The 12384-nt window shown below is 39.2% G+C and overlaps 1 protein-coding gene across 21 annotated transcripts in view; it reads left to right on the top strand.

Annotated features, from left to right (window-relative positions):
* The window catches only part of brp (ELKS/RAB6-interacting/CAST family member bruchpilot), a 338677-nt gene extending 328990 nt beyond the window's left edge, over positions 1 to 9687 (top strand). For all 21 annotated transcript variants that reach the window (XR_011713723.1, XM_071670061.1, XM_071670065.1 and 18 more), the window contains 2 exons: positions 2434 to 2510; positions 4142 to 9687. Coding sequence is in view for 20 of the 21 variants with exons in the window: in XM_071670061.1 (XP_071526162.1) it covers positions 2434 to 2487 (54 nt within the window). In the remaining variant the exon portion in view is untranslated. The remainder of the gene's footprint in view (positions 1 to 2433; positions 2511 to 4141) is intronic.
* The last annotated feature ends 2697 nt before the right edge of the window (positions 9688 to 12384 follow it).

Below are 12384 nucleotides of genomic sequence, written 5' to 3'. Positions count from 1 at the left end.
TAGCCGTGCAGACGTCGCTATAGATTGTGCTGGTTTATGAACGACAGCCTTGTGCAACACTGCTGTAGCATCAAGGCTAGGTTTTACTGATTATTGAACGACACGACAGTATAGCATAGCTAAAGCGTCAGAACGACTAGGCTAGGTTGTACAGGTTTATGAACGATAAACCCATTACAATTATACAGCAGCAGCCTTAAGTGGGAAGCCATGTCGGGCGTTATCGGCGCTAGTATCAGCGGATAATGAGCCGTGTTACTTGTATAGACCTGAATGACACAACAGAGGTGGGCCATAAAGCTGTAAGTAAACTGATTGTCCCCTCGGGACTCATTAGAAGCAGTGTTGGGTTTCGTACCGGCCACTCGCCGTCACCAGCCACGTCTAATAGTGGTCACTCTGCTGACGTAACTTACATACTTGGGTTCTCTCACACATTAAACTACAGGTGTGTGCGTCTTTTTCTGTTACCGCGCTTCTTCTAAACGATGCTGGGTTCGGACTTGTGTTATTTAATCTGTGAATTTTACATAAACTCTTATACGTAAACTTACCTTATTTTTAGCTTCCTGGTTTGGTTTTAATACCATTTAGTTTTGGTGGTGAGGGCAATAACGTTATTACAGCATGTAGTCTTCAGCAATGATAATTCGGTGAGGGAAAGTCTTATTAGAAATTCTGTAATTGCTCAGAAGTGTTGTGTGCAATATCTCCTGTGAGGAATGTAATGTTTTACATTGGTAAGACTGGCAAGGTTCTTAAGGTTAAACATGAAAATAGCGTTAGGTATAGTTAATGATTTAATGCAATATTTATTCACCTTAAAGATTTGGTCATCATACTGACTAGATTAGTGTGTTAGTTATCAAATACAATAACTCAGTAATGGATTGAAATATTGTTGAATCATCTCTTATCATAGTTGAGATATTGATATGTATGAGCATGTTGGTTTATTTATAGATTAGATAACTTCATAAGTGAAAACACTAAATATTTCTCAGAACATAGGTTAACCTGACTTTGTAACTTGAAAGAGGTGAGGTCGTCAAAACTGGCCTGTGTCCTAATCCCTTTATCCGTTTCTTGATGATATGCCTACCCCGTCCAGTACCGGATGGGTTATTATATTCTGGTTCTCTCTGTCCTTACGTAGTCCTGATGATGTAATTATAGCGCTTGACACTATATATATATATATATATATATATATATATATATATATATATATATATATATATATATATATATATATATATATATATTCCTATGAGTCCACGGGGAAAATGAAACACGAAAAGTTCCCAAGTGCACTTTCGTGTAATAATCACATCATCAGGGGAGACACAAGATTGAAATATAACAGTCAGTTGATATACATCAAAGACGCGAAGCTAGGACGCCATTTGGTAAACATGTGATTGTCCAGAACATATATATATATATATATATATATATATATATATATATATATATATATATATATATATATATATATATATTTATTTATTTGTATTGCTTTGTCGCCGTTTCCCGCGTTAGCGAGGTAGCTCAAGGAAACAGACGAAAGAATGGCCCAACCCACCCACATACACATGTATATACATACACGTCCACTCACGCAAATATACATACCTATACATCTCAACGTCTACCTATATATACACACACAGACATATACATATATACACATGTACATAATTCATACTGGCTGCCTTTATTAATTTCCATCGCCACCCCGCCACACATTAGAATAAAAAAACCCTCCCCCCTCATGTGTGCGAGGTAGCGTTAGGAAAAGACAACAAAGGCCACATTAGTTCACACTCAGTCTCTAGCTGTCATGTAATAATGCACCGAAACCACAGCTCCCTTTCTCATCCAGGCCCCACAGAACTTTCCATGGTTTACCCCAGACGCTTCACATGCCCTGGTTCAATCCATTGACAGCACAGTCGTGCCACTTAAACCTTGGAATGCTCTGGTTTTCTTCCGTACGTGTACATTATTTTCTACATATATGCGTGTTTTTGCTGGAATGTACTGTTTAGGGAAAAATATGTTCGGAGGAGTGCTCAAATGCGCCAAGATCAGCGAATGGTGGTGTACCTCTTAGTTTGTTTTCTCTTCATGTTGAAATACATTTAAAGTTTAAGAGACATGTGGTAACCAGGAAGGTCAGTAGTGACCTTAAAAGTCTGTTGACTTGAAAAATATTGTCATCCAGAATGAAGGGATAGAATATCCCGTAACGCTAATTACATTATGGTTCAAGGTACTTGTATCTACCAGACATCTTGTAGACCCAAGTGCATTAACTGTTAGGATTCATTATTTTGAAATGAGACTAATTTGCATGCTAATTGGCCCTAGTGTGCGCGGTGATATGTACAAGGCTAACTAGTTGATTTCATCCCCCACTTTCCCCCACAGGACGCCAGGGAGGATGCTAGCGAGGACGCCACGGCGGCCAGGACGCACCTCTAGGACGCTCCTGTCTGCCACGTCAGGTATGTCATGAGGGCGTGTTGAGGGGAGGAAGAAAGCAGAAGAGGAAGAGTGGAGAGGGAAAGCAGAGGAGGAAGAGGAAGGGGGACAAAGGAGTGGGAAAGGGCTAGTAGAAGTGAAAGGGTAAGTAGGAAATGAAATAGAAATATATAAGAAGGCGGGAGGGTGATAAGAGATAAAGGAATTATAAGGGAGAGGAAGGGTACACACAGAAGAGGAAGAGAGAAGGAAAGATTACAAGGATGGAAAAGAAGGCTTCAGAAGTTGGACGAGGGAGGGAGAGAGAGAGAGAGAGAGAGAGAGAATGTCAAGTGATTTATGGTGTTTAATGGGAGGAACTGAGCGTAGGGGGAAGTTAGGGGTTCTAAGTACCAGGAGGGGAAGAATGGCAGGTTCTAGGGAGTAGTAGGGAAATGTTTCAGGTAATGCTAGAACCTGTAATATAGGAAGTAAGAGATCCTGGGTAGGAAAAGAGTGTAATGTGCAAATGGAGGGAAATAGCAAATATAATGGAAAGCATGGAAAAGACATTAAGACTCTGGATGCTTAGGTAGGAGGAAAGAAGGCATGTATAAACAGTCAAGTAGAGGGAATGGAGATCAAGAGAAAAGGGGGAATTGTAAAAGGCAATATATGATGGAGTGAGAGGAACAAGGTGAAATTATTATAGGAAGGATATATAATGGAAGGATACCAGAAGCACGGAAACAAGATGGTTGCAGAGAAAGAAGAAATGATGTGGATCACATTAAACAAAATTGTAACCCAAAGTTTGAAGAGAACTCAAAAATTATAGAAAATATTTTACTTGGGCTGAGATAAATGACAAATTGATATCTAAAGATACCATTGTAAAAGGAATAAATATAGAATAAAAATAATGAATGAGTGAGGGATGGAAAAATTAGAACAAAGGATAAAGAGATGAAGAAAATGGGGGGTAAAGATTGTGCAGTAGAAAAATTATTTATACATATAATATGTAATGCCTTTGCTGTGCAACTTTTACGTGACCACCAGGTAGCCTGTGTACAACAGGTCAAACAGAAAATCATAAGTCTTTGCCTAAACCTTTTTTCATACATTACTGGCTTGTGAACAATGAAGTGTGAAAATGTAATTACATATCATATTCGAAAGTCTGAATGTTTTAACTGTTTATATTTATAATTACACTTTAGCTATTTTCTAGGTTGAATACAGCAAACTGGTTTGGGGGCTAGGATAAGCCTTCCCCTGCTGCAGCAATTGTGTAATTCAACCATGTGGATAAGTACTTGTAAAGAGCATTGATTGAATCAGATTAACAGTTAGATAGGGTTGTTTAGTTTTTCTTTCATACAATTTGCTTGTTTTTCTTGTGTTTGTACATGGTAAAATTCCATTACCTACTGTTTTGATTTTTCTAGCAAAATTTGAAGATTTGCATTTCTTTTACTGATATGTATGAATATGAATGCATACTATACCCATATGCACATACATGTTATTCAGCAAAATTTTAAGATTTGCTCTTGTTTTGCTGAATTTTTTCTGTATGGAGTATATTACACCTACACACACATATAAACTATATTGCATAATGATTTTTATATTCTTTATATGATCAGTTTAATAGCATTTTATTCTGCAGAAGATGGCAGTGCATTGTGACTTTGCCTAGAGTTTTATCTTCACTACTGTGGTCCCTGAGATCTGTACACTCCAAGCAAGATTGTGGCCTGGGACCTGCAGCCCTGCACAGGCCTTCCAGCACTGCATCAAGGGCTTGTACTCCCTCCTGAAACATGTTCCTAAACCCCTCAACACGCCTCATATGTCTTCTGGATATTCATCTGCCATCCATTCTCGGGTCCTCCACATCTGAGGTTTTGGTTCCATCCATCAACATGGTCTCTGATTCTTTAGTGAGCGTTTGAAGGGTTTCTGGGGTTTCCAGTGAAGAGTATTATTTGCCTAGTATTGTTGAGGAAAAGTCTGGGCTGTAGCTTTTCAGTACCAGTGAAAGTCTATGTTTGAGGAAGTTTGCAACTATGGCACATGGTGAAATGTGTACCAAACAGCAAACAGTAATACTAATGGTGATAGTAACCTAGCACTTTGTATCGTGTGTGGATTGAAATGCGACCAGCTGGTAACTGGTTGCTTAACAGCATAAACTGAAACAGCCAACACATCATGTTTACTTTTGTATACAAATCTTGAACCCTAATGCTGTCCACATTCTCAGCCAGATCTCATAGTACATAGCTTAGTTTGATCTATATACAAAAGAACTATTTTGCTACTAATGTCATTTGGCTGTGTTGATGCCATTCATAAGGATAGTGACATTTAAGTATTTGTGTCTTTGTGTGGAGAATACACTGGTAAAACAACATTTAAAACCTAGATTTCATGCATAAGAATAAAGAGCTTCACATGCTTCCAATATGTGGCTTCCTAAGATGTTGAATGATGTTTGATGTTGTTGTAGTGATGTTGTCCTAAAAAATGCAAATGTCAGCTCCTGGTGATGGGACAGTAGGGAACAGTGCTCCTTTGAGGGTTGAGGATGGTTGAAAATATATGCAGTAACAGTTGTAACATTAAATACAAATATCTTTAAAGTGGGCAATATGAAAATTATCTTTTCATCTGTCTAAGTTAAAACATTTTTAATGTATCTTTGGTGGTTGAGGATCAGTTTAAGGTAGAGGCGGTCGATGTGCCCTAGAGGTGATGATTGGCCTCTTGTGATAGGTTGATACAAGTTTCCCCTCTGGCTAGGAGGTAAGTTGTCCTGAAGTGGTGGTCAGTAGTGTTCCTCAGTAGCACATATCATTGGTAGATTTGGGTCTTGAGATGTCTTTGTCCCAAGACCTGCTAGGTGAAGTTCTTCAGTGGTGTCCTGTGTAATGACATCCTGAGTGTTCCTTCTCTAGAGACACCTTTTGACAAGGTTGCTCAGAGAGTTCTCATAGCTTCTACATAAAACATTACTCATTTGATGAGGTGGACATAGGAAGGAAAACTGTGTACAGTCTGTATTTTCTGTATGTAAATGTAAATAAGATGAATCAATCAGATTAGATAGTTAGCGTGTTTGTTACTCTGTAAATTTTAGCAACATATTGCCATCAGTGCCATTCTGATGAAGGGGCTGACATGGGCTACAACTGATGGACACCATGCAAGAATACCAGGAACATGAAAAATTTGGATAATCATTGGGTGTACTACAACTTGTTTGGCAGTGAAAAGCCAAACCCATTCTTAAGCCCCAGAAACTTGGGCATTCTCCGTTTCTGTCACATGTCATATCATGTCTTTAATAGTAAAGCCAACATGGAGGCAACTAATCAAAATATATTGGTGTGAAAATATGCAAATTATAAGTGTGCCAGTAACTGCTCCACATGTCCACTTGAACACATCAACTCAAGGGATGATTATGCAAGTATTGTGCACAGGAGTTTAGCTCCAGGGGGCCAACATGTAGGTCATGTGTACTTAATGCTCCTTTCAGAACAAAACTGCCGATGGACTTTTCTCCACTGAAATTTTAGAGAATTTTTTAAATGCATGTTACTTTATGATCCATCTGGTGTGCTTTTCCTGAGAGGATTGATTGCACTTAGTGTAGATTCTACACTATCCAGGTCATTGAGTCGGTGTCGGTATTTACCAGTAACAACTATCATTCTTTTGAAAATTTTTATTACATTCATCAGCAATTGTCATATGTTGGTGAAAGATCTCTTTTAACAAGGAGTAAATTGTTATCAAATGAGAATAAAAAACAATCGTTTAGGGGAAGCCAAGCTTCTAATTTGGTGTTCTTGGGTTATAATGGCTCATTTACAGTATGGAATGTAATGACTAGATAAAAATAGGTCATAAAATTTGGTGAGTGTGTGAGCATGACCAAGGATGAGATTGCAGGCAGAAGGCTGTGCAGGTGGGGGCCCACAACACCCAAGTCCACCTTACCAACTAATCTTATTGTACTGCCTTCTCATTGGTCATTATTGGTGGCAGCAGATTGGCATATATGTTTTATGGAAAGTCAAATTTTGAAATGTTATAGTCAAAAAAAAGAAAAAATTAAACACTGTACAATTCTTGATTGATGGTTCAGGGATATTTAGAATGCTCATCAGATGCCACCATGTCTAATCATCTTCCAAAAGAAATCAGACCACTAGTGCTACTACTGTTCTTTGTGCTGATCACCTCATTATTTGTAACAGGAGTCCTTTCTAAATACTGCCAGACCTTATTCACATGACTGAGTAGACTGCATAGGATGTATGAGTTTATATATGATGCGACAGATACTAGATAATGTAAATACTGTCATACACGTTGCTGTATAAATATTCGGGTGCATCACAATAGGTGCTGGGGGAAGAGTTAGTGCTCTCTGATATATCCACCTGATTTCCAAAGCCCAACACTCAGTATGAACCAACCATGTCTTTCTCCCTAACTTTCACTGGTCCAGTTTTTGACAGTTGTCACATCACTGATGCTTTATGAGTTTGGTTGTTGATAATGATGCAACTCTTTCATGGATGGTCACAAGAAGTGATAAAACAAGGCAGCAATCTTTCCTCTGTCTCACGCCCACACACACACACACACTACAGTCTTGGCCTTCATTCTTCATGACAATTCATGACATTGAGCCTATGGTAATAACTGGCAACTTTTTCTGTGTTATGAAAGGGAGGTCATTTGAATATCATATTATAATATTCACAGTTTATACACATTGCCAACTTCACTGGGTTACCAATGTGCTAGAATTTAAGTATTTCAGAAAGTAGTGAATAAAATATAATGTAAATGAGATGAGTTAAGTATTCATCAGCTGTAGATAATATTCCTGAAGATGGTTTGTTTACATAGAGGTAAAACTATCTTTCAAAAAAGTTATGTAGCTTTTAATTACATCTGATGGATCTTGAAATTAACACACATAGAATATTTCAGAATCAGCCTTTAATGTGATAGTGATTATGCTAAAATTTTAACCTGAAAGACTGTTTAGAGAATTTTGAGCAGAAATAGTTTAGTTTGAGAGTTGGACTCTGTCGTCCAGCATCTGTTTTCATCTTCATGCTTGTCTCCAAATGACAGCCTGTCTAATGGATTTTATATTCATATCATTCTTTACACATAGGCCAATACACATTCCTGTTTCTGTATATACTGCTGTTTTCACATACACATAGTATTCCAGAATGACACATAGTTACCTTCATGTGCATACATTTCTCTCCCTCCACTTACACCTAGTTATTCACGTGCATAAACTTCTTCTGTACATGAAGTTTTCATCATTGTGTATACACTTCATACACCTTTATTGTCACTGCACGCTACAGTACTCTGCTGCTCTGGGAGCAGCAACCTGCTCGTCCTACTGCTACTACTTCTCCAGTATTTATCACCTGTACATCATGGCCTCGGACCTATTTTCGTGACTAGTATTGCTGGTATGGTCGATGAGTACTTTTAACTGGTACTTTGGACCAGCACAGCTAATACATTTGACTATTTTTGACTGGTACTCTGGACTGGTACTTTTGATTGGTACTTTCGACCAGTACTTTTAACTATTACTTCCGACATGTTCTTCTAACTGGTACTTGTGGCCCCACTACCTTGAATCTTATGTGCCATTCTTTTTCAGTGTCTGGTTGAAGGTATAGATTCTCAGTTGTGTATATAGTATGTATGTACCTTGTATATACATGCATATATATACATGTACTCATGTATTTTGGGCACAAATATAACATTTAATGTAAAGATAATATGTAAGGTCAACATTTTCTGAGATATAATTTGTTTTGCGTGCCTGTGATTCTTCTGTTGTCATCATATCTCTCTCGAGTAGGGACTTTCGTGCCATCAAGTGAGAGACTGACGTCACCAAAACTCTGCTGCCTGGGTCTGTGCCGGGGTCCTGCGAGAGGTCTTGACCATTGTAGATCTCCAAGGGGACAACTTGGGGATGCTCAGGTCCTGGGTTGCAGAACCAAATCATTGACTGTGTATGAAACTACTTTACCACAGAACAGAACAGTGAAAACTAGTCATACAGCTAATGAAATCCTGTGGTGGCTTGATTTTGATATTATATGGGATTGTGAGCAGACAGAAACAATGTCAAAACTGTCATGGGAAAGAAGTGAACATTTAATGTTGGGTTGAAAAAGCTTCCAGAAAATGTGAATACCTTTTGCAGTTACTGATGGTTAGTGGTAAAGATGTATATGAAAGAACACTTCTCTCATATAGCATAATCAATGGATAGTTTTCCATGAAACTGTTAACTCAAGAAGTGTGATTTAGTACATGTGTATGGTGTGTTGCCTCCTGGGACCCCGGCCGTGCCTACTTAACCCATGGCATCACTGGAGTGCGTAGCATAATACTGTGTTTCTGTGGAAGATAGTTATAAGCCCATTTGCAGTTAAGGTTGAGAGTTTGCACAGAAATCACTTGTTGCTCAACCTTAGAAGCAGTTGAGGATTAGCACTATGTTCCCTTGACCCACATAAATATAGGACATTCCCCCATGAAGTAACTCTAGTGTGTTAGTGTGTGTTGTGGATGCTTTCTATGGTGGTCGCTGTACAAGGGTTTTTTGTGGCAGTGATATGTGAGGAATATGTCAGTGGGTGCGTCTAGGTTATATAGCAAGACACTGTATATTGATTTAACACAGTGGTTAAGCAGAGTTATGGATGAGCGAGATGACGCGGACAGTATCTGTCCTGTGCCTCTTTGCTAGAATATCTTAACCTATGCCCTACACTGGATATTATAGACCCATCTCTGGAGTGCCACTTGAGGCCAACCTGATGTATAGATATGTATGCCGTATATATAAAGAAATAGAAACAGCATCAGTCCTTTAGATTTTATTGAATGTCACTAAAATACATTGTAAGTTAATGGTAAGACATCATGGCATCAGTTACCATAATTGGCTGACTACTTTTTCTGACACTCTGCCTTCAAGGATGGTGTCAGATGGTGCTGTAGAGGTGGTGTCTACAAGCGAACATAAAGAGTAGCTATGTTGATGTTTAGCTCGCAAGTTGTTGTCTTTTTCTTGCCCTCCCAACTCCCTACTTCTCGACGTCATGTCCAGCATGTTGAACAATAAAAGTTGATCTTGCAGTTGTAAGTTTTATTCCACCCGTGTGTATATTGCGCGCATGTGTGTGTGTGTGTGTTTGCATGTGATTAACTGTAAATGCTTGAAGGTAGAGAACAACACACTTGTGCTTTCCCATCTCATAACCTCTTTTTTTTTCAACAAACAGCTTTTGGAAGGAGACTACAACCCCCTCTTCTCTTGGATGGTTGGCTGGACCTCTCTCGCCGTTGACTCAGACATAGATAAATGAGCTGGGTATAGGAGACCACAGAGAAAAGAACAGCAGCAATATCCTACGGTTGCTTTGGATCCTAGGTAGGAGACTGGTAATCTTCCTACTCTAGCTATCAAGACAAATCCTAATAGCTGAATAAATCGTATATGCAGTTCTAGCCTAACACGCAACTCAACTATTAACAATATCTATATTAATTACGTTACTACTGATCATATTAGTAGTCCTAACCACAGTACCATACCTAGCCACAGTATTGCTCTTATTCACAACAGCATCCCTAACCACAGTATTACTAGCTTTAGTATTGTATCCTATGGCAATACAGGTTTTGTAGATACAAGCCAAAACTGCACACAGTTCTAGTTGCAACTTGGTTTTATTTTTATTCAACTGTCCCTGATGAATAATTCACGAACATAGTTTTGTTCGTAGATACAATTTGTTTCTCTTCGTATTTCTAACCATAACATACAAGATAAAAGAAAAAAAATCTGGCTTAGAAGGTTTCACACTGCTGGCGTTGACCATAATACAGGTCTGGCCATAGTATTGATCACAACTCGAGCACTGGCACTGGCCACAGCTCTGCTTCCGACTAAAGTTATGCTCTTGGTTTAAATACCGCTTAAGGCCTTACCGTTGAGTCTTAGTGTTCTGATCCTGGCAACAGCTCTTGTCCATGTAGATTGCTGATAATCGCGGCAGTACTGCTGCTGACCAGTGAATAGTACTGATGCTGGTCACAATACTGGTCTTGTCACAGTATTGGACTGGCCACAGAACTAGTCTTGACCAACAGTTATTAGTTACGTTACTCGTTCTGGTTATTGTTGGTGCTGGCCCTTGAGCTGCTAACAGCGGCACATTTGCCTCATTCTCGTTTTCATCTATGCAACGGTCAGAGTAAGCTCCCTTAACCATTAACATTTGACTAACCGCTATCGTAAGCCATTTACTATGAAGGTGGGGGGGGGGGGTGCTCTGCTCCTGCTGCATGCGAATGACGCGCAAATGACCGCAACGATCGTCAGTATCAGTGGTGATTGTTTGAGGTGGTTAAGGTGCAAAATTTTTCAAAACGAATTACCTTGAATTTATCCAGAGCACTTAAACTGTTAGAATTATATGTGGGCACCATGTGGTTTAGTCGCTGCATGTGCACTGAATAATCAAACTATACAGCGGACAGATGCCAACAAGGAAAGAAATATCTGAAATCACTACTCGTTTCATTTAAAACAAAAAACCTACATGTGCCACCAATTGATTGATGTGTTTAATTCCTTAAGACCTATTGAATTAACTTTACATCACACTGGTGAAAATGGTATCTAATCATATTTTGTACATGTCTGCAAAAACCAGATTAAATCTGAAAAGCTGTGAGATAAATGATTGCAAAAGGCAGCCTGAAATCAGCACGATTTGGCGCATTTTGCACTACGTTGGCAATACTGCGAGGCTGTGCTCATACCGGACGCACAGATCACACTTGCCAGTCGATCAGGCAGCAGACTTAGCATGACGATAGGGTTTCAGTTCAGCTAAAAGTTTTATTTGAATAATGTGTCGACTGCCTGGATTCCACGCCACCCTATTCGTCGGAATTCGCAGCACTTGGAGTACTTGAGACCCTAAGTGTCACACCTACGAACCAACGGTGAGTGTACTGAACTAGGGTCGGTTTACCTGTAGTAAACTTGAAGAAATTTTTCGACTAGGACCCCCATGACTACTTTTAGATAGAGATAAGGAAGTGAGGATATGTACTGTACTACACTAACAGTTGGAGGGGTAGTAGAGCTGCTTCGATGGTCAGGCTAAGGAGGGTTTCTCTTGTGGCACAAGAATATCGTTCGTCGTGTTGTTTGTGCGTTCGTCGTGTCTTTGTAGTACTGATACAGACAGACTATAGACTGATTGTGGCCTTAGAACTCATTAATGTATCTTGTTTGTTTCATATCTGAGGCGGCGCGGCAGCTAAGGCCCTAATGAAGGCCATTCCATTAACGCGATATATATATATATATATATATATATATATATATATATATATATATATATATATATATAGATAGATAGATAGATAGATAGATAGATAGATTGATATAGATATGTGTGTGTTTGTGTGTGCCGTAGCCTGAGCCAGGTACTCATTTTATCGACCAACTTTAGGGGTGGATGAACAGCTGGATTTTGTTGAGGACCGACTGCTGCAACCAGGATTCGAACCTATGCGCTCGACCATGGGCGGCTCGTGACTGCGTTACGGTGAGGAACGCTAACCGATACATCACGGGAGTCCATTGTTAATCTTGGGTTTTTTGGTCACATTGCTGGCCATAACCTTTGGTCCTCTCCTTATCACAATATTAGTCGTAAGGCTTCTTGTGGCCACAAAACTGGCCTTTAGTCTTCTTGCCACTATAATGATCTACTTTGCCTTAGCACAAGACCTTAATCCTGGTTTTAGCTCTAT

This window comes from Panulirus ornatus, chromosome 14, assembly GCF_036320965.1.
Source record: "Panulirus ornatus isolate Po-2019 chromosome 14, ASM3632096v1, whole genome shotgun sequence".
Taxonomy (NCBI): domain Eukaryota; kingdom Metazoa; phylum Arthropoda; class Malacostraca; order Decapoda; family Palinuridae; genus Panulirus; species Panulirus ornatus.
This window is presented reverse-complemented; position numbering and strand designations above follow the sequence as displayed.